The 21,805-nt window shown below is 50.2% G+C and overlaps 1 protein-coding gene across 1 annotated transcript in view; it reads right to left on the bottom strand.

Moving 5' to 3' along the window:
- CDH22 (cadherin 22) overlaps nucleotides 1-20,710 on the bottom strand; it is an 82,904-nt gene extending 62,194 nt beyond the window's left edge. Inside the window, exons 1-2 of the mRNA XM_086330830.1 lie at nucleotides 20,335-20,710; nucleotides 7,608-7,902 (exon numbers count right to left, since the gene is read on the bottom strand). Of these exons, the coding sequence (XP_086186956.1) occupies nucleotides 7,608-7,902; nucleotides 20,335-20,589 (550 nt within the window). The 5' untranslated portion in view covers nucleotides 20,590-20,710. The remainder of the gene's footprint in view (nucleotides 1-7,607; nucleotides 7,903-20,334) is intronic.
- Between the last annotated feature and the right edge of the window lie 1,095 nt (nucleotides 20,711-21,805).

Here is a 21,805-nt window from a genome sequence, read left to right as displayed (position 1 = left end):
AGGATATATATATATACATACATACGTATATATATGTATGTATATATATAAAGTAGGTACTAATAACGGAGAAGGCAATGGCACCCCACTCCCATACTCTTGCCTGGAAAATCCCATGGATGGAGGAGCCTGGTGGGCTGCAGTCCATGGGGTCCCTAAGAGTTGGACATGATTGAGTGACTTCACTTTCACGCACTGGAGAAGGAAATGGCAACCCACTCCAGTGTTCTTGCCTGAAGAATCCCAGGGACAGGGGAGCCTGGTGGGCTGCCGTCTATGGGGTCACACAGAGTCAGACACGACTGAAGCAACTTAGCAGCAGCAGCAGCAGGTACTAATAAATGTTTGCTTATTTGGGTGACTCATCTTTGAAACCCCTACAGACCCAAGTACACTGAAGGCCTTGTATATAATGGTTGCTAATAAACTTTTGTGGATTTAACTCAATTACTTATCTTTACATCCCCAGCAGTGCCCAGAATAAAGTAGTGGGTAATAGATGTGTGCTGGATTGAACTTCTCATTTCTGTATCTTCAATAGTGCCAAGGATTTTGTCTTACACATAGTTGGCATTAAGAAGTAGGTGGAGTTGAACTGGGCATGGGAGCCCTGTGAAATTCCCTTGCTGTCCACTGGTCAGGTTCTGCCAGCCTACATAAGGGATCTGGGCCCCCCAACATCAGGAGATTATCTAGTCTAACTCTTCCATACCAAAACTCACTCCCTTTGTTGATTTCACCCAGCCTCAAGCTTTAAATTCTCGCTTTGCTGATGACTTCCAAAGTGGTAACTCTAGCCCTCATCTTGCTTCTGATCTCCTGACTTAGAGATCTAACTGTCCCTTTGACAACTCCACTTGGATTTCTAGTAGACACCTCAATCTAAACATGTCCAATAAAGAACTCTTAATTTTGTGCAAATTTGCTCTTCCTGGAGTGTTACCCAGCTCAGCAATAGCAGTTCCATCCATCTACTTGCTCAGGTCAAAAACTTCGGCCTCACCCTTGTCTTCTCTCTCTCTCACTCCCCTCATTCAATCCCTCACAAACCCCGTTGGTCTGCATTCAACATACATCCAGAATCCAAATCACCATTACCTCCTGCCCCAATTACAGGTGTCTCCTCACCGATTCCCCTACTTTCACCTTTAACCCCTATAGTTTAGTTTCAGCCAACAAATCATCTTTTTAAAATCTATGTTGGATCATAGAACTCCTCTCCTCAGCCCCCCGCCCTGTCTTACTCAAAGCACAACCACAAAGCTTTTAGCAGCTACAAAAGTCCGATGTGGTCCAGCTTCTGGTATCTCTTCTGACCTCCTTGGACCCTCTCCTCTTCCTTGACTCCTCTTTTCAGCCACACTGACTTCATTGCTATTCCTCAAACATGATAAAACACATCATGCCTCAGGACCTTTGCACTTGCTGTTTCCTCTTCCTGGAACATTCTTTCTCTAGCTTAGTTTTTGCGGGTCTTTTGTTGCAGTGCAAGAATTCTTTAGTTGTGGTGCAGGCTTAGTTGGTTCTTCAAGTGTCCCCGGAACCAGCAGCATCAGCATCAGCTTTGACAGCATCTTTGTTAAAAATGCCAACATTTCTAACAGCCCAGATGTGCTGGGCTTCCCCAGTGGCTCAGATGGTAAAGAATCTGCCTGTCATGCAGGAGACCCAGGTTCCAACCCTGGGTTGGGAAGGTCCCCTGGAGAAGGGAATGGCAACCCATTCCAGGATTCTTGCCTAGAGAATCCCATGGACAGAGAAGCCTGGTGAGGTACAGTCCATGGGGGTTGCAAAGAGGGACACGACTGAGCAACTAACACTGAATCAGAAACCCTGGGGGTAGAGGGGAGTCTTCTGTGCTTTAACAAGTCCTCCAAGTAACTTGGATGTACAATAAACTTTGAAAACCACTGTTTCACATGAACCTCACCAAGATGGTGGAGTAGAAGGACACGTGCTCATCTTCTGCAAGAACTCCAAAATTACAAGTCGCTGCTGAACAACCATTGACAGGAGAATGTTGGATCCCACCAAAAAAAAAAAGATACACCACATCCAATGGCAAAGGAGAAGCCCCAGCAAGACGGTAGGAGGGGCAAAATCACATTTAGAATCAAACCCCATATCCACAAGAGACACTGGGAGGGCTCAAACAAACCTTGTGCACACCAGGACCCAGAGACCCCACAGAGACTGAGCCAGAACTGTGTTTGAGTGTCTCCTGCAGAGGTATGGGTCAGCGGTGGCCTGCCACAGGGGCAGGGGCTCTGGGTGCAGCAGACCTGCGTATGGCATAAGCCCTCTTGGAGGAGGTCATCATTAAGCCACCAAAGAGCTGCCAGAACTTACACTGGACTGGGAAACAGACTCTTAGAGGGCACAAACAAAACCTTGTATGCACCAGGACCCAGGAGAAAGGAGCAGTGACCCCACAAGAGACTGACCCAGACTTGCCTGTGAGTGACCGCAAGTCTCCAGTGAAGGTGTGGGTTGGTGGTGGCCTGCTGCAGAATCAGGGGCACTGAGTGCAGCAGTACATGCATGGGACCTTTTGAAGGAGGTCGCCATTACCTTCATTACCTCCACCATAGTTTGGCCTCAGGCCAAACAACAAGGAGGGAACACAGCCCTGCCCATCAACAGAAAGTTGGATGAAAGCTTTACTGAGCATGGTCCCGGCCATTAGAACAAGACCCAGCTTCCCCCTCAGTCAGTCTCTCCCATCAGGAAACTTCCACAAGCCTCTTATCCTTATCCATCAGAGGGCAGACAGAATGAAAACCACAATCATAGAAAACTAACCAATCTGGTTACAAGGACCTTGGCCTTGTCTAGCTCAGTGAAACTATGAGCCATGCCATAGCCACTCAAGACAGACGGGTCATGGAGGTGAGTTCTGACAAAACGTGGTCCACTGGAGAAGGGAATGGCAAATCACTTCAGTATTCTTGCCTTGAGAACCCCATGAACAGTATGAAAAGGCAAAAAGATAGGACACTGAAAGATGAACTCCCCAGGTAGGTAGGTGCCCAAAAGCTACTGGAGATTAGTGGAGAAATAACTACAGAAAGAATGAAGAAATGGAGCCAAAGCAAAAACAATACCCAGCTGTGGATGTGACTGGTGATGGAAATAAAGTCCGATGCTATAAAGAGCAATATTGCATAGGAACCTGAAATGTTAGGTCCATGAATCAAGGCAAATTGGAAGTGGTCAAACAGGAGATGGAAACATCGACATTTTAGGAATCAGCGAACTAAAATGGACTGGAATGGGTGAATTTAACTCAGATGACCATTATATCTACTACTGTGGGCAAGAATCCCTTAGAAGAAATGGAGTAGCCATCATAGTCAACAAAAGAGTCTGAAATGCAGTACTTGGATGCAATCTCAAAAATGACAGAATTATCTCTGTTCGTTTTCAAGGCAAACCACTGAGTATCACAGTAATCCAAGTCTATGCCCCGACCAGTAATGCTGAAGAAGCTGAAGTTGAATGGTTCTATGAAGACCTACAACACCCAAAAAAGATATCCTTTTCATTATAGGGGACTGGAATGCAAAAGTAGGAAGTCAAGAAGCAACAGTTAGAATTGGACACGGAACAACAGACTAGTTTCAAATCGGGAAAGGAGTACGTCAAGGCTGTATATTGTCACCCTGCTTATTTAACTTCTATGCAGAGTACATCATGAGAAATGCTGGGCTGGATGAAGCACAAGCCGGAATCAGGATTGCTGGGAGAAATATCAATAACATCAGATATGCAGATGACACCACCCTTATGGCAGAAAGCGAAGAACTAAAGAGCCTCTTGATGAAAGTGAAAGAGGAGAGTTAAAAAGTTGGCTTAAAACTCAACATTCAGAAAACTAAGATCACAGCATCTGGTCCCATCACTTCATGGGAAATAGATGGGGAAACAGTGGAAACAGTGTCAGACAATTTAGGGGGCTCCAAAATCACTGCAGATGGTGACTGCAGCCATGAAATTAAAAGACACTTGCTCCTTGGAAGAAAACCTATGACCAACCTAGACAGCATATTAAAAAGCAGAGACATTACTTTGCCAACAAAGGTCTGTCTAGTCACAGCTATGGTTTTTTCAGTAGTCATGTATGGATGTGAGAGTTGGACTATAAAGAAAGCTGAGCACTGAAGAATTGATGCTTTTTGAACTGTGGAGTTGGAGAGGACTCTTGAGAGTCCCTTGGACTGTAAGGAGATCCAACCAGTCCATCCTAAAGGAAATCAGTCCTGAATAGTCATTGGAAAGACTGATGCTGAAGCTGAAACTCCAAATCTCTGGCCACCTGATGCAAAGAACTGATTCATTGGAAGAGACCCTGATGCTGGGAAAGATTGAAGGCAGGAGAAGAAGGGGAAGGACAGAGGATGAAATGGTTGGATGGCATCATTGACTCAATGGACATGAGTTTGAGCAAGCTCTGGGAGTTGGTGATGGACAGGGAGGCCTGGTGTGCTGCAGTCCATGGGGTCGCAAAGAGCTGGACACGACTGAGCAACTGAACTGAGAACTGAGTTTCACATAGCTCCTTGGTCCTTTCCCTTGGTTCCTTCAAATCTTGTTCAAATGTTCTCTTATAAAAAAGGAAGGCCGGTATGTTCCTACTTCCCTGGTGGTTAAGAATCCGCCTTGCAATGCAGAGGATGTGGATTGAATCCCTGGTAGGGGAACTAAGATCCCACACGCATTGGAGCAACTAAGCCTGTGCCACAACGAAAGAATCCTTGCGCCGCAACACAATATCTGTGTGATACAGCGAAGATGCAGCCAAATAACTGAATAAATACAAAAAAAGAAAGGGCTCTCCTGACCTCTCTGTCTAAAATAGCACTCCCCCAATATAAGTCCCAATTCCCTTGGTCCTCACACTTACACTACAGGGTGTATTTATATCTTGACTTGTTTCTTTCTTTCCTATCTCTCTCCCTGCCCTAAATGTAGGCTTCCTAAGAATCTCCAATGCCTGAAACAGTCTCTGGCATAGAGTAGGCACTCAATACACGTCTGGGCATGAATGAGCCCACTCTGTGCTCAGAGGGGAACCTGGGGCCCAGAGATGAGCAGGGACTTTCCTGAGGTCACGTGGGGAGCCAGGCTTCCTGACCATCAGATGTGGGACCCGCTTTGCAGCGTTAGGCTCAGCGTGGCTGGTGTGCCCCTCCTCAGAAGCGTGGCTCATTGGAGTCCCCCGGCACAGTTCCTTTCCCTTTTAAGCTGTGAGTGGTTTAATTTGTGAGCGCTGCTGCCTTTCATGTCCCAAGCTGTGTCCCCGCTTCGTCTGATCTCCGAGGCCGCCCAGACCCCGGTGCTGCTTGTCGGCCCCGCCCCCCTCAGCCCAGATCAGGAGGCTCAGTAATTGTGACTGATTTTCAAAGCTGCCTGGAGTCTCCGTAAGCACCCAAGTGTCGGATTTGCTTTTCCTTCAAAAAGTTGCTCAAGTGCAATAAACTAATTTAATTTCTGCTTCCTCCTCCCACCTCCTGGGTTCCCCCAGCTTGTCCCATTTTTTCCTGAGAGGAACGTCAGAGTCAGTGGACCGGGAGACGGAGGTGGGGCAGGGAGGGGGTTCCTTGTGGCTGGGCTCATCAAGCTGGGGGCTGGCTCAGCCTCCCACTCTCTGGGTGACCTTGAATGAGTCCTTGCCCTTTTCTCGGTCACTTTTCCCATGAGTGACACAAGAACCTTGCCACTCCAAAAGCCTGGGAGCCCAGCACAACGACCTGCTTGGTCATTGACTTGCTATGTGACCGTGGGTCACATCATCTACTCTCTCTGAGCCTTGGTGTTTCCATCTGTTCAGTGGGGATGCTGACATCAGTCCTGCCACCTCTCAGAGTCAAAGTGAGACTGAAGTGCTGATGGGCAAGCCAGCATGGGGGATATGGGGCTACACCTCCCTCTGGATCCCTCATTCCCATCCACTCTCCACCCGGAGGCAGAGGGAGGCTTCCAAAATGCAAGTCTGCCCACTTACTTCCTTGCTTAAGCTTTTCCCAGACTACCTGCTTCCCTCAAGTCCTTTGCATGAATCCAGTTTCCTCCTCTAGCCTCATCTCTCGCTACCTTTCTGGCTTTTCCATGTGGAAATGTGCAGTTCAGTTTTGGGTGAAGAGAGACAGGGCTACATCTCTTTTGGCCAGAGTTTGAGTCCAGGAGTAAGGGCTGCTGGACTTGGGAAATCAGAGGCTTCATAAGCTACCTCTGACTTGCAGTGTGACCTGGGGCCCGTCACGGCTCTTCTGAGCCTCAGCTTCCCCACTTGCAAAACTGATTTCTAAGTACTCCCTGGGTTTCTGCCATGGACAACCTCCAAATTTATCTCTCTAGCTCAGACCTTGCAGCTGAAACTGGATACTGAACTGCCTTTTTCAAGATCTCTCCTTGGCTTTCTAATAAATACTTTCAACTTAGTTCATCTAACCAAACTCATGATTTCCCTCCATCCCCACAAATCTGTTCCTCCCACTGTTTCTCCCATCTCAGTAAATGGAGATTCCATCTATTTAATTGCCCAGGTCAAAATTTCAGTAGTCATCCTTGAATCTTCTTTCTCTCACACCCCACATCCAATCCATTAGCAAATGCTTTCAGCTCTACTTTCGAAATATATCTAGAAGCCGACCTCTCTTCAGTACTCTTACTGGTACCACCTTGTTCCAAGCTACCATCATTTCCTGCCTAGGTAATTGCAATATTCTTGTCAATAAGCTATCTGTTTCTGCCTTTCCCCCACCTCTCCATCTAATCTTCATGGAACAGCCACAGGATCCTGTTCAAATTAAGTCATATCATGTCAGTCTTCTGAACAAGCCCCTCCACTAACTTCCCAGCTTGCTGAGCATAAAAGGCAAAACCTTGGCTATGATCACATGGCTGCCTGATCTGGTCTCCTCTCTGCTTCCCCTCAGAGGGAATTCAGCCTTGGGGCCTTTGCTTATACTGTTCCCACCGCCTGGAATGCTGTTCCCTGGGCGCAGGCTCTCACTTCTTTCGAGTCTTTGCTTCAGTGTCTTCTTCCCAGCCCCAGGATTGGTTTGTTAACTTGCTTCCTGCCTGTCTTCCTTGACCAGAATAGCCCTTCCATAAGAGCAGAGAGGCTGGTCTGCCTCCTCCTTGCTGTGTCCCCAGTGCCTATGCATATTTGTTAAATGAATGAATGCATTCATTCAGCAGACGCATGACCTGTCAAATGCACGCATGGGTCCTAAAGGCCATGCACATGTGCACATGTGTGAGAATACAGTATGCACAGCAGACAACGCCAGCACACCAGTGTGTGGTGTGTGAACACGAACCCACACCCACATTCACACCCCCCCATTCCCTGTTCTCCCACCATCCTTTGCGCTCACCATTTTCTCTGGTGGGGAAGGTGGTAGTGGCCAGCTTGCTCCTCAGCCCATGACTCCAGTTTCTATCAGGAGCCCTGGGCTAAGTGATTGTCCAGGACTGTGCCTGGGCACCTGGGCTCACAGCTGTACCCTGACTCCCCTCCCCCCAGAAGGCTCCTCTCTCAACCCGGCTGCTCCCCTTCCCCTCTTGCTGACTCACCCCACCCCCCGGAGCCCACCGCCCACCTGTGGGTGAGAGCTCGGCCACGCTGCCAATGTAGGGGCCATGCAGGAAGCGGGGCTCGCTGTCGTTGATGTCCTGCACCTTGATGATGAACTCTGACTCAGGCTCCAGCAGGCGGTTGGTGGCACGGTCCCGAGCTTGAGCCCTCAGGGTGTAGAAGGTCTTCTGTTCCCGGTCCAGGCGCTCCATGGCGTGGATGTCACCTGTCAGCTCATCAATCAGGAAGATGGTCCCAGCGCCCTCACCCGAGATGGTGTACTTGATGGCCCCGTCACCCTCGTCTGAGTCCGAGTGGATCTGGGGAGGCAGGGAGGAAGGCAGGATGGAGGCCAGGGTGGGAGCCCCTTTTGGTGCCCCACTCCCCCAGCAAGTCCCACTGGGAGCCTGTTCCTAAGCACATCTCTTCTTGCCCATTCTTCAGTGAAGACACTGAGGCTGGGGAAACCAAATGTCATCCCAGTCCCAGGCCTCACTGTCTGGTCTGGCATGTTTCACTAGCCCTCCATGGCTCTTCCTGCTCTAGCCCTGCCCCTGTAATCGACCTTCCCCTCTGTGGCCAGAGATATCAGCCTCAGAGGCAGATCTGAACAGGTCCTCCCCTGCATGCAATCTTCTATGGCTCCCTATCACCCTTACAAAGAAGTCATAGCCACCTCCACACCTCTCTGCTTTTTCTTTGTGTGTCCTGCCTTATTTCTCTATCTACTGAAAGTCTCCTCATCCTGCAAGGCTTGCCACATCTTGCAAGTTTAAATGCCACCTCTTCTCAAAAGCTTTTTTTTGGGACCCACCCCCACCCCCACCTCCACTCCACCTCCAACTCTGCCATTCCGCTCCAAGATCTTTGCAAGACGTCAAGCCATCGTTATCACGTTTGCTGTAGCCATGCTTCTCAAATCTTACTATGCATGCAAATCACCCAAGATCTTGGTAAAAAGCAGATTCTGACCCAGGGAGTTTGGAGTGGGGCCTCAGAATTTGCATTTTTAGCAGATTTCCAAGCTGCTGTCCATGACCCTTGCCGGAGTGACAGGGATAGGGTCCCTAGGCTCAGAGCCTGCAGAAGTATCTTTCTACTTCTCTGGAGAGCAGCCTCAGGGCTTGGCATATGCTGGAGACAGGGACTGGAAGGACAGAGGGGAAAGTGGGGTGCAAACGGGAGGAGCACCCACCATGTGCCCGGCAGTGAGCTGAGCAATTTACATACTTATTTGGTGCAGAGGGCTTTAAAAAGAAAATTGCTATTAGAGTAGGTTTTGCTATCTTTACTTGGCAGATTTTTTTTTTTTTTTTCATTTTCCTTCTGAGGACTAGAGAGATGGGATGAATTGCTCAAGGTCAGACTGCTGGAGGAACTGGCCTGGTCCACAGTCTGGGCTTTCTCACTCCATCCTCACGCCTCCTGGGAGAAGCCCATGGTGGAGGGAAGAAGCAGTACAGCTTGGTCAAGCCTCGGTGCCAGCATCACCTCCCTGTGAATTCTCGCACAAGTCACTACCTCTCTGGGCCTCAGGTCCCTCCTCTATAACATGTGGAGCATAATAGCACCTCCTCCTAGAGGTGCTGGAGGGTGGCACGCCTGCATGCTGAGTGACTTCATTTGTGTCCGACTCTTTGTGACCCCATGGACTGTAGCCCGCCAGGCTCCTCTGACCATGGGATTATCCCAGGCAAGAATATGGAGTGGGTTGCCATTTCCTCCTCCAGGGGATCTTCCCAACCCAGGGATCAAACATGTGTCTCTTACATCTCCTGCGTCGGCAGAGGGGTTCTTTACAACTAGCACCACCTGGGGAGCCCAAATGGAGGGCTAATTGAGTCTGAAGTCCACATAAGGCCCTTAGCACTTGCCTGGCACCAGATGATGTTAACAATATGTAACAGCCAGCCTGGCAGTGGCACTGCCTATGGAGTGGTACCACAGCAGAGCCCCTGCTGGTCCAGGTGGGAACACTTTGGATGCTGGATCACAGAGAGGTCCGAGGAGCGGAGGGAGCCGAGGGGAGGGAGAGGAAACAGACTATTAACCGCAGGTAGGGAGCCTTTTCACTATTTTAGCAACTGGTACAACTATACTGGTAGGTACTAGCTGAAAATCAGTCCTGCCCGAGACATAGTAAGTGTCCCATAAATGGTAGCTATCATTATTATTATATTATTGTTAAATGTTAGCTATATATAACTGAGATTTAATCCAGGCATGCTAAGCTCCAGAACCCAGGCTGTTTTCACTGCACCGAGATCTCCTGGGCAAGGAACCAGCAGAAAGACTGTTCTCCCACATAGAAACACCCAAGTCCTTATCCTACAACGTCCAAATCTCTCAGGCAGCTCTGAGCAGAAGAAAACGCATCCAAGGAAGCCAGTGACCTTGGGTGGCTCTCTGCTGCTCTCTAAGCTTCCGTCAAGATGGGGCATGAACAAGAGAAGCCCTAAAGGCCCCTTTCAGGCCAGGAGGCCATGTACCCCAGCCCACTCAGCAGGATAACAGGTGCCAATGAAGTCATCACAAAGAGGGATAAAAGCCCACCCCCTGCCATGCAGGAGGAGCCTGGGTATAAATTCTGCTGGTGGAACTTTGTGTCTGAAAGGTGGATTATAGAAGTGCCATTTGGAAGATTGAATGGCCCATAAACATTTTCATATTTCATTAGCCGATTAATGGGCATCTCTCTCTTTTTGGCGAGTCTGCTGATTCTCAGCAGAAATTGCGGGGAGTAAATGGAGGCGTCGGGTGGAACCTTTCCGGGTCCCCGTCCTGTTATAGATTGCCCCAATTAATGCCCGTCCTGGGCTCCACTGAGAAGCCTTCTTCCTGTCCAGTTACTGTTAATAGATTTCTCATAAGTGGCTGGATTGTAAAAACCTCATAACTCAGTTTAATACCCCCAATAAAATTATCTCAAGACATCGGCCCTGAATCATCGGCAGTGCTGGAGATGAGGAGACCTGTCTCTCCTGTTTGCTGTTTACGCTGTTCCTCCACCTCTGCCCGGAGGAGGTGGGGACCAGAGAGGGTGAATGGGTTCCCTTTTTGGATGACTTCACCCACTTCCTAGTCAGATCCGTTGCGGGTTTATTTAATCAGCACACACTCCTCCCCGGAAGTCTGGTGGAATAGATGCCATTTGGGGGAATGCATAACAGCGGTAATCTTATTAGTCTTCATCACCACCCTAATAAGAACAAAATGTCATTCTTAGTTCCATTTATCAGATGAGGAAACTGAGGAACACAGAGGGGAGGTCATTTGTTTGGTCACCCAGCTAAGTGCAGGAAGCCAATCTCCTGAACCCATCACTCATGAATCTTGTGATCACACCATCTGTTATTTTTATCCCTCTGGGTCCGTTTTTCCACCTGAGAAATCGGATCAAGTCCTACCTGGCACAGATGCGGTGAAGACGAAACAGGTTCAACCCCTGGGTCGGGAAGATCCCCTGGGGAAGGAAATGGCAACCCACTCCAGTATCCTTGCCTGGGAAATACCCATGGACTAGGAGGAGCCTAGTGGGCTACAGTCCATGGGGTGGCAAAAAAGTTGGACACAACTCAGCAACTAAACAACAACACACTCTGTAAGTGATTGTCGCCTTCCCTTTCTGTCTCCTAGGTCTCCATCACATCCCTGAAGCCTTTAACATTTTATCTCAGCCTCTGGCCAGGGATCGCCTACCAGTAAGGAATAGAAAGGAGGGAGTGAAACCCAGTGATGACGTCATTGATATTCTTCCATGAAGTGTGACACAGAGCTCATGCTGGGGCCCAGGGGCTGCTCTCTGGGGACAGCAGAGTCGGACAGAACTGGTCAGCCTGTGGAGGAGCTAAGAGCTCAGAGCTGCAGATTTGGGCTGGGTTGGGGCTGCTTCCCACCCCCCACCCCCCGCCCGGGTCCTGGTTCTGGAATGGAGAGGGAGTGGACAGAAAATCTTGGCGGGCTAGAGTCCACAGGGTCACAGAGTCAGACATCACTGAAGTGACTTAGCACGCGCACACGTGCGGATCATTCTATCCCAGGATGATATTTCTCAAGAACCTCAGCTATGAGGCTGGAGGATGGGACTTTTATTTACTGAGCGCTTACTACATGCCAGATTGCAAGCCTCTGCAGAAGTCTAATTTAACATTGTGGCAGGACTTCCCTGGTAGTCTAAGTGGTTAAGAATCCGCCTGCCAATGCAGGGGACATGGGTTTGTTCCCTGGCCCAGGAAGGTCCCACATGCCATGGGGCAACTGCCATGGCCCATGTGCCACAACTACTGAGCCCACACTCTACAGCCAGTGGGTTGAAACTACTGAGCCCACGTACCCTGGAGGCCGTGCACTACAACAAAAGAAGCCAAGGAGAAGCCCACGCACCGCATCTAGAGAGCAGCTGCCACTTGCTACAACTAGAGAGAGCCTGGTGCATAGCAAGGACGACCAAGCACAGCCAAAGATAAATAAACATAAAAGAAAACATTGTGGCCTATGTAAATGTCTCTCTATTTTCCAGAACAGACTGAGATGGTCCCAGGTCTGTCTGACTCCAAAGCACAGGTTGGTCCCTCTGCAGCCTTCGGAATCTCGTCCACTTACAGGGCTTCCCTGTAGCTCAGTTGGTAAAGAATCTGACTGCAATGCAGGAGACCCTGGTTCAATTCCTGTGTCAGGAGGATCCGCTGGAGAGGGGATAGGCTACCCACTCCAGTATTCTTGGGCTTTCCTGGTGGCTCAGCTGGTAAAGAATCGCCTGCAACGCAGGAGACCTGGATTCGATACCTGGGTTGGAAAGATTCCCCTGGAGAAGGGAAAAGCCGAGCAGGTCCCAACTGACCTTCTCAGTTGGACACAACTGAACGACTTTCACTTCACTTCACTTAGTCCGCTTACAACATTTCTGGTTAAGGAAGAGGGAGAAAGGAAGACGGGGTGGGCTGGAGGGCAGTCATGGGGCTGCTTGGCTTCGACAGAGGCCTGTACCACCCTGGACCCGCAGGCCATGGTCATTGGTGGCCTTTTCAATCTGAGCCTCTATCTCATCATTTGGAAAAGGACTTCAAAATCAGAAGAGGTGATGGGCTTTGGATATAGGAAGAGCCAGGTGCCAGCGTCTGCTTTGTCACCCACTTGTTGCCTGGCCCCAAGTGAGAGGCTACCTTCCTCCAAGCCTTGGTTTTGTCAACAGTAAATGAGACTGACAGAGCTTCCTCGGAGTCTAAAGAGGCACTAGACGACATGTGGGAGCCCCTGGCACATACGAAGTGCTCACTGAAGACACCTTTCCTTTCCTCTTCTGGCACCTGGTCTCAAGAGAGATTGAGGGTCACCGAGTGCATCCATTCCCCCAGCTCCTGACATAATAACCATAGACTCAAATCCTGACCCACTGGAGACAGGGGGCCCATTATGCAACATCTTCTTGTCTTTTATTTATTTTTTAAGTATTTGTTTTTTATTATTGTATTATTATTATATTATACTAATTATATTATTATAAGTATTATTTTATTTTATTATTCTTAGTTTATTTATTTTTATTTTCTGACCCTGCCATGTGGTATGTGGGATCTTCGTTCCCTGACCAGGGATCGAACCTGCATCGCCTGCATTGGAAGTGTGCTGTCTTAACCACTGGACCGCCAGGGAAGTCCCTCTTCTTGCCTTTTAGGCTCAGCTTGTTTCCTCCTGCAGGCAGCCCTCCCATTTGCCCTCCGACACGCACCCTCCCCTCTGCTCCACACTCGCCTATGACACCTCTAGATTGCAGTCCGTCTCCCCAGTTCTCATGGGGCTCAGGGGCAGGGACTAACTTTGGTTCATCTTTGTCTGAATTCCCCATGCCAGGCACACAATAGGTGTCCTGACAACGTATGCAGAGAAAATACAGGGGGAGTGGGAGAGGTGAGTGTGTGTGTGTGTGTGTGTGAGAGAGAGAGAGAGAGAGAGAGCGCGCAAGTGTGTATGTGAGATGATGAGCTCAGATCAAGCATATGGCTGTTCATTACCATTTCCCTTGTACCTAGGTTAGGCCACAGCACCAAACATTGAATACATGAATAATGAAATATACAACTGTCATTGTGTGTGTGCGTGCTTAGTCGCTTTAGTTGTGCCTGACTTTTTGAGATCCCATGGACTGTAGCCCACCAGGCTCCTCTGTCCATGGGATTCTCCAGGCAAGAATACTGGAGTAGGGTGCCATGCCTTCCTCCAGGAGATCTCTCCAACCCAGGAATTGAACCCATATCTCTTATGTCTCTTGCATTGGCAGGAGGGTTCTTTACCACTAGCGCTTACCTGGGAAGCCCTGCAACTGTCATTAGAATTTTGCAACTGTCTTCCAGGATTTCTGAAGGATCCAGTCACTCTGTTCAATCCCAGGTACCCGTGAGCTAGACTAGGAAGGACAATCACTAGGCACACTTTTAGACCCTCTACTGTTACCTCCTTGATATTTCATAATGATCTTATGGCTCAGAGTTCATCCTCTCCCCATTGTACAGATTGGCAAACTGAGGCTCACAGAGGGCACACATCCTACCTAAAGCCACACAGCTAACAAGAGGCAGCCCAAGGCCTGTCTGCCTCCACATCTGGGTTCTTTTCTCTGCAGCTATTGGAGACAGCCCCGCAGGGGATTCCCCCTCCCTAAGCCTCAGCCCTGGATCATAAACAACTTGAAAAACACCAGAGTGATGGCTTCTCATCCTGGGGGGGGGGGGGGTGTGGTGCTGAAAAATGGGATTTACGAGGCCATTAATTACTTCCTCCTAATTAAATCAAAATTAAATGCGAGCAGAGGTACGTTTTCCTTATTAAAGACAATTAAACGGACAGTGCGGCTACGCAAATAAAACGAGCCCAGGATTTAAACGGAAAGCAAATCAAATAAAAAGCCTCCCCCAGAATGAGGGATCTGTTCATGCCTGTGCTACTCGTAAACCAGGAGTTCATCAATTTTCTTTAAATATTAGCAACTTAATTAAATCTGCTCTCCTCCCTACTTTAATCCTGCCGTATATCTAAAATAGATCTCACCACCCACAGGAGTTGGTCATAAGTGCTGACCCCATAATTCTCTTTAAAAAAAAAAAAAAAAAGAATTAAAAATCCTACAAAACCCACATCCAGCTGACAGAAGCCTCGGGGGAAATTACAGTTCGGAAAAGGGATTAGTCAAAGTACCCAGATTGTATGGAAATATTGGGAGGCCGCTCTGAGGGTGGGAGTTGTAAGAAGGTGTAGGGAAGAGGTGAGCCCCCAAGCTGTTGGGGTGGGTGGGGGGGCAGGACAGCAGAGGGAATTGTTGGTGTGGGGCCCTGGTGACAACCACGGGGCCCAGTGGCTTCTGCAGGTGCCAACAGGAGCCTGGTGGTGAGTGATGGAGGAGGCGGCTGTAAAATAGGTTACTGTTGGGCGCCTGGGGTTCACTCCACGGATGCTGCTGTTGCTAAGCTACCTTTGGAATTCGACAAGGACGGATGCTCCCAGCAGCTCCCTGGGGCGGGGGACCGGGAAGCAGTGAATTAACTGAAACTGTGAAGTCCTTTCTCCCTGAAGAGTGAGAGAGTGTGGTATGAATGTGTGCGTATGTGTGCGTATGTGTGCGTGCATACACAACCACTTGTACAAATGTGGGACTTGGCTGGAATGGGAACAGGTGGTTTTCAAGAGGACGAGCTCATCTTCCCAGAGTGAGGGGTGGGCTGGCGACCACCTCCCCCTACTTTGTGGAGAGAAATTAGCACATCGGGTTGCAACGAAGGTTTTCGGGATTAGGGGCGTGGGTTAATACCAGTGTATACTCAAGGCAGTGGGAATATCAGGCAAGATCCATCATAATAAAAGCTAATACTTACTGGGCACATAGAACGTGCTCTCCAGGTTCTTGGCATATGCTAACTCATTGAATCCTCACTGGAACTCTGAGTAGGTGCCAGGTACAGCCTCACTCAGCAGATGAAGAAACTTAGGCACAGAGAGGTTAAAAATGTGCCAAGGTCAGAAAAGGAGTCAGCAGCAGAGCTGAGATTTGAGCCCGGGCAGTCTGGCTCTGGTTGAACAGCAAAGTGAATCAGTCATACATATACGTATACATGTACATCTACATGTACATGTACATATACATATACACGTACACGTACATATACACATACACATACACGTACGTATACACACACATACACGTACGTATACACACACATACATGTACATATACACGTACATGTACACATACACATACATGTACATATACACATACATGTATATGTATAATAATATAAATACATATACATGTACATGTATATGTATAATAATATAAATACATTTTCCAATAAACTGTGGAAAATTCTGAAAGAGATGGGGATACTAGACCACCTGACCTGCCTCTTGAGAAACCTGTATGCATGTCAGGAAACAACAGTTAGAACTGGACATGGAACAACAGACTGGTTCCAAATAGGAAAAGGAGTACGTCAAGGCTGTATATTGTCATCCTGCTTATTTAACTTATATGCAGAGTACATCATGAGAAACGCAGGGCTGGAAGAAGCACAAGCTGGAATCAAGACTGCCGGGAGAAATATCAATAACCTCAGATATGCTGATGACACCACCCTTATGGCAGAAAGTGAAGAGGAACCAAAAAGCCTCTTGATGAAAGTGAAAGAGGAGAGTGGAAAAGTTGGCTTAAAGCTCAACATTCAGAAAACGAAGATCATGGCATCGGGTCCCATCACTTCATGGGAAATAGATGGGGAAACAGTGGAAACAGTGTCAGACTTTGTATTTTTTGGGCTCCAAAATCACTGCAGATGGTGACTGCAGCTATGAAATTAAAAGACGCTTACTCCTTGGAAAGAAAGTTATGACCAACCTAGATAGCATATTGAAAAGCAGAGACATTCCTTTGCCAACAAAGGTCCATCTAGTCAAGGTTATGGTTTTTCCAGTGGTCATGTATGGATGTGAGGGTTGGACTATGAAGAACGCTGAGTGGTGAAGAATTGATGCTTTTGAACTGTGGTGTTGGAGAAGACTCTTGAGAGTCCCTTGGCCTGCAAGGAGATCCAACCAGTCCATTCTGAAGGAGATCAGTCCTGGGTGTTCTTTGGAGGGAATGATGCTGAAGCTGAAACTCCAGTACTTTGGCCACCTCATGCGAAGAGTTGACTCATTGGAAAAGACTCTGATGCTGGGAGGGTATGGGGGCAGGAGGAGAAGGGAATGACAGAGGATGAGATGGCTGGATGGTATCACTGACTCGATGGATGTGAGTCTGAGTGAACTCCGGGAGTTGGTGATGGACAGGGAGGCCTGGCGTGCTGCAATTCATGGGGTCGCAAAGAGTCGGACATGACTGAGCGACTGATCTGAACTGAACTGATACATACACATGTACATATACATCCCTGAACCACACACTATACCAACTTTCACAAGAAAGGGTGCTTTGGGCACATGTTTGCAAAGAAATGGAAACTTCTCTCTTCTCCCTGCACAGAGTGCTTTTCTGGAGGTGGCCTTGAGAGTAAGGGAGGAGGGGCTCTGGGTGAAGATGATGGAGGGGGAAGATAACGTAGTCATGACAGCAGTGGGGATGCTGGGAGAGGTTGCTGTGAGAAGAAGGATCCCTGGGGCTGGGCACAGTGCGGGGCTCACAGAAGATGCTTAATGCAGGACAGTTCTGTGCAGCACAGGGAACTCTATTCAGTACTCTATGATGACTTATATGGGAAAAGAATGCAAAAAAGAGTGGGTAGATGTATAACTGATTCACTTTGCTGAACACCTGAAACTATCACAATGTTGTAAATCAACTATACGCCAATAAAAATTTTTTTTAATTGCATTGGAGGAATTCCCTGGCGGCCCGGTGATTACGACTTCGTGCTTCCGCAGCAGGGGGTGTGGGTTCGATTCCCAGTCAGGGAACTAAGATGCCATATGCCTCGTAACCAAAAAGTTAAAATAAATAAATAAATAGGGTCAAGATATTACAAAAAAATACTATTAAAAAATGCTCTGGGGCAAGACCTGGTGTCAGTAGAGCCTCACCTCTTGGGGTTGGTTCTAGCACTGTGCTGGACTCAACCCATCTCTGCTGATCAAAAGTCCCTGGAAAGCTGAATGGCCTTGGCATGGTGCTCATGATGTTCTTCTGGCCTCAGTTTCCCCTTCTTACCAGGAAGGGAGGTACTAGGGACCCCCATCACCTGGAGATGGTGGTTCAAGGAGACAGGGGTGGTGTTTGACTCATGACAATAATTGCTAGGTGGATGCAGATGGGAGGTGGTGAATGAATGAGCAGCTGGTTTCTTTCATCTGTTGGGGATGTGGATGGCTGAGGAGACCTTCTCAGAGCCCCAGCTGGCAGGCAGACAACACGGCCGAGGTGCCTGAGACCACCGCAGGGGACAATCAGGTAGACATGTCAGTCACTCCCTGAGTTTCTGGGCTCTTTCTGGACCCAAATCTCTCTCCCAAGCTTGGAGGTCTTGGAGAGGTTTGGAGAAGCAGCACACGGGTTTCAATCCTGGCTAAGCCACTTGCTCACTCTATGCCTGTCCACTCTGCACCTCGAGTCCATTGTCTACAAAATGGAATGATTTCTACCTTGCAGTTTAAGAGTTAAATGCTTCATACGGGAATAATGAGAAACAACAATAAACAATCAACCAGGGACTTCTCTGGTGGTCCAGCGGTTAAGAATCTGCCTTGGATCAAGCATATGGCTGTTCATTTCCATTTCCCCTGTACCTAGGTTAGGCCACAGCACCAAACATTGAATTATGAGTAATGAAATATACAACTGTCATTGCGTGTGTGTGCTAAGTCACTTCAGTTGTGCCCAACCCTTTGCAACCCCATGGACTGTAGCTCACCAGGCTCCTCTGTCCATGGGATTCTCCAGGCAAGAATACTGGAGTGGGTTGCCACGTCCTTCTCCAGGGAATCTTCCTGGCCCAGGGATAGAACCCGCATCTCTTTTGTCTCCTGCATTGGCAGGGGGGTTCTTTACCACTAGTGCTACCTGGGAAGCCCACTTCACTCATGCACCATAAACCTCTCAACTGCTGACAAGACTCTAAATAAGCCAGGTTCTGTCAGGCCGTCAAGTCTTTTTATAGGATATGCCCTCTTCCCATCAGCCAAAACTCCTACTCATATATTAAAACCCAGCTCAGGCATTTAGAAAACACTTCCACAAAGCCAGCCAACAGAAACCACTTAATGAATGCCTACTCAGTGCCAGGTGCTGACCTGTGAAGCTTTTTATGCACCAGGGTGTCTCTGCCTCTCCACCATCGCACCCATGAGGGGCTTAGGGATTAAAGGGATGAACAAAAGTCCTTCTCAGTTCCATATACTCTGAAGGCATAGACCTTCAGTCACATTAACCAACACTTACTCAGTTTGAGAAAGTAGCTTTCATTCATTCAATGAACAATTTGTGAGCAGTCTGTGCTAGGCGCTAGGGATTTTATGGTGAGCAAAACAAACACAATCTAATAGGAAAGACGTGCATTAATTGCATAATCAAACAAAAACACATACATAATGAAGTGTTATGAAAGAAAGATATGGGGACCTCAAGGGGCACATAACAGGGAGGTACAGCCTCATGCAGAGGGATCTGTCCCAGATGGGTGTGATCAGGGATGGCTTCTCTAAGGAAGTGGCATTTCAGTGGAGACCTGAGTGTGAGATAAAGTCAGCAGCAGAAGGAGCAGGATGGGGACATCCCTGGTGGTCCAGTGGTTGGGAGTCTGCCTGCCAATGCAGGGGATGTGGGTTCGATCTCTGGTCCAGGAGGATCCCACATGCTGCCGGGCAACTGGGCCCGTGCGCCACAGCTATTGAGCCTGTGCTCTAGAGCCCAGGAGCTGCAACTACTGAGCCCATGTGCCACAACCACTGAAGCCCACGCACGCTAGACTGCGCTTCACGACCAGAGAAACCGCTGCAACTTGAGAACAGCCCCCACTCTGCAACTAGAGAAAACCCACGCACAGCAAGGAAGACCCAATGCAGTCAAAAATATAAATAAAAAGAAGGAGCAGGATGGAGCAGTTAGGGGAGGCAAGTGATCTAGGTAGGTAAGGGGGTGTGGGGCTGGCAGAAGCCTGTGGGGGCAGCAGAGGGACCAGGGAAAGGCATCAGAAGGGTGTCGTGGCCCAAAACTCAGAGGGAGTGTGGCAGATGAGGTTGGAGGAGCTGGATCTTTGCAAGCAGCGGAGCAGAATTTGAACTTGACCCCGAGTGCATGGGAAGCTATGAACGGATTTTGAGCATAGCAAGGAGACTGTGTGTGACATGATCAGATTTGCAAACTCCTGTCTACATTCTGGCCACCCGCTCCAGTATTCTTGCCTGGAGAATCTCATGGACAGAGGAGCCTGGCTGGCTACAGTCCATGGGGTCTCAAAGAGTCGGACACGACTGAAGAGACTTAGCATAGCATAGCATTCTGCATTCTAGCTGGGTCCAGCTACAAGAGGGACTGGCTTTCCGCCCTACTAGTCTTCTCTGCTCTAAGATGCGAAAGCAAGAGGGTCCAGAGAAGCATGCAGGGCAGGGATGCGAGCGGAGTGAGGATCCTGTGGTCCGCCCGCCCCATCAGGACAGCTGGGAGGAGGCAGAAGGGATTTGGGAGGGGGTGGGAGGGAACTGGGATCCCTTGCGTCTGCCAGCGGGTGTCTCTGGGGTCCTAGGAGTAGGATGGCGGGTGCTGGGTCCCACTTTACCTTGCCCACGTACAGGGGCTCGGTGCCCGTGTACTCCTCCACCACGAAGAACTGGTTCCACACCCAGCCGCGCTTCACGCGGCCAGCGCCGGGCTCGCCGTCCTGCACCGACGGCGCAGGCGTTCCCGCCGCCCACAGGGCTCCCAGCAGCGGCGGCGGCGGCGGCGGCAGCAACAGCAGCAGCAGCAGCAGCAGCAACGCGGGCGACAGCGCGGCTCCCGCCCGGAGCCCCCGGCCTTCGGGCCGCGGCCTCATGCTTGGCCTGTGAGGGGCCCGGGCCCAGGAGCATGGACGGGAGGCACCAGGGTGTCGCCGCTCGGTGGCCAGGACGGAGCGGCGCCGCAGTCACATGGTGGGCTCAGCGCGGCCGCCGGGGCGCCGCCCCCGACGGGGCACCCGGACAGGCCCGCGGCCCTGATCGCCGCCCAGCCGCGGGGGCGCCCGGCTGGAGGGGAAGGGGGCGCGACCGCACCCGGGGCATGGACGGCCCCCTGAGGTCCCCGCCCGCGCCCCCCTGGCGCCGGCGCGGCTGGGTCACCAGGCAGCGCCACGGCGGCTCCGGAGTCTGGGATGCGCCATGGTTCCTGCGCGAAGGGGTGCTGGCCGGGACCGGGCTGGTCCTTCGGGGACTAGGGGCCGTCCCGCCCAGGAGCCTGTGAGAGATACAAGAAGACGTCAGAGGAGGCGCTCTGCGGGGACGGGGCGGGTTGGGTCTTTTTGTCGTTTTAGGTACCAATTAAACACCTGCTGTGTGCCTGGCACTGTGCAGGGCGGGACAAACAAGCCAGAGTGGTCCCCGCCTTCTTGGGCCTGCGGTCTAGCAGTCCTGCCCCTGCCCCGCTCGCTTCCCTAGCCCGGGTGCTTCCGTTGAACACCCACCACTCACCTCTCCTCCCCCAGCATCCCTTTTCCTCAGACCCCCTGCTCCAGCCCTTTCTTAGTGGTCCTGGGCCAACCCACGTGCCCACAGGGACAGGGACCTCTTGAGCTGCTTTTCCTGCCCGCCCCCCACCTCCTGACAATCTCCGTATCCCAGCCCTCCTACCCCCCATAACCCCCGGCCCAGAGAGGAAGCCAGCCCTTCTGGAAAAACTCCAGAGCTCCCAGGACCCAGCCTCCTGGGTGCATAGAGTCCAGCAGCCAGCCGGCCACCCCACCAACCCTCCCGCCCTCCCATGGCAGCACAGAGAGGTCATTCCATCCAAAGCAAGAGCCCGGGGAAGGCCCTCTGTCCTCAGGTGAGTCCCTCCACACCCCCCTTTCAGGAGTGGGGCACCTGAGTCCCAGAGGGCCTTGCTTGGAGGCACCCTGTGTGGCTTGGGCAGGGTCACACCCACCCTGTGCTTGCCTTTGGTGTCTCCAACCCTTCCCCCCACCCCACCCCAGAAAACCGTCTTTTCCCGGAGACTGAGAGACAATCCCCCCACTACCCCAGACCAGCACTGCCTCCCCAGATCAGTCCATCTCTCCT

The sequence above is a fragment of the Bos grunniens genome, chromosome 13 (genome assembly GCF_055505025.1).
Source record: "Bos grunniens cultivar Pamir isolate PY7600 chromosome 13, Bosgru_T2T1.0, whole genome shotgun sequence".
NCBI lineage: Eukaryota > Metazoa > Chordata > Mammalia > Artiodactyla > Bovidae > Bos > Bos grunniens.
This window is presented reverse-complemented; position numbering and strand designations above follow the sequence as displayed.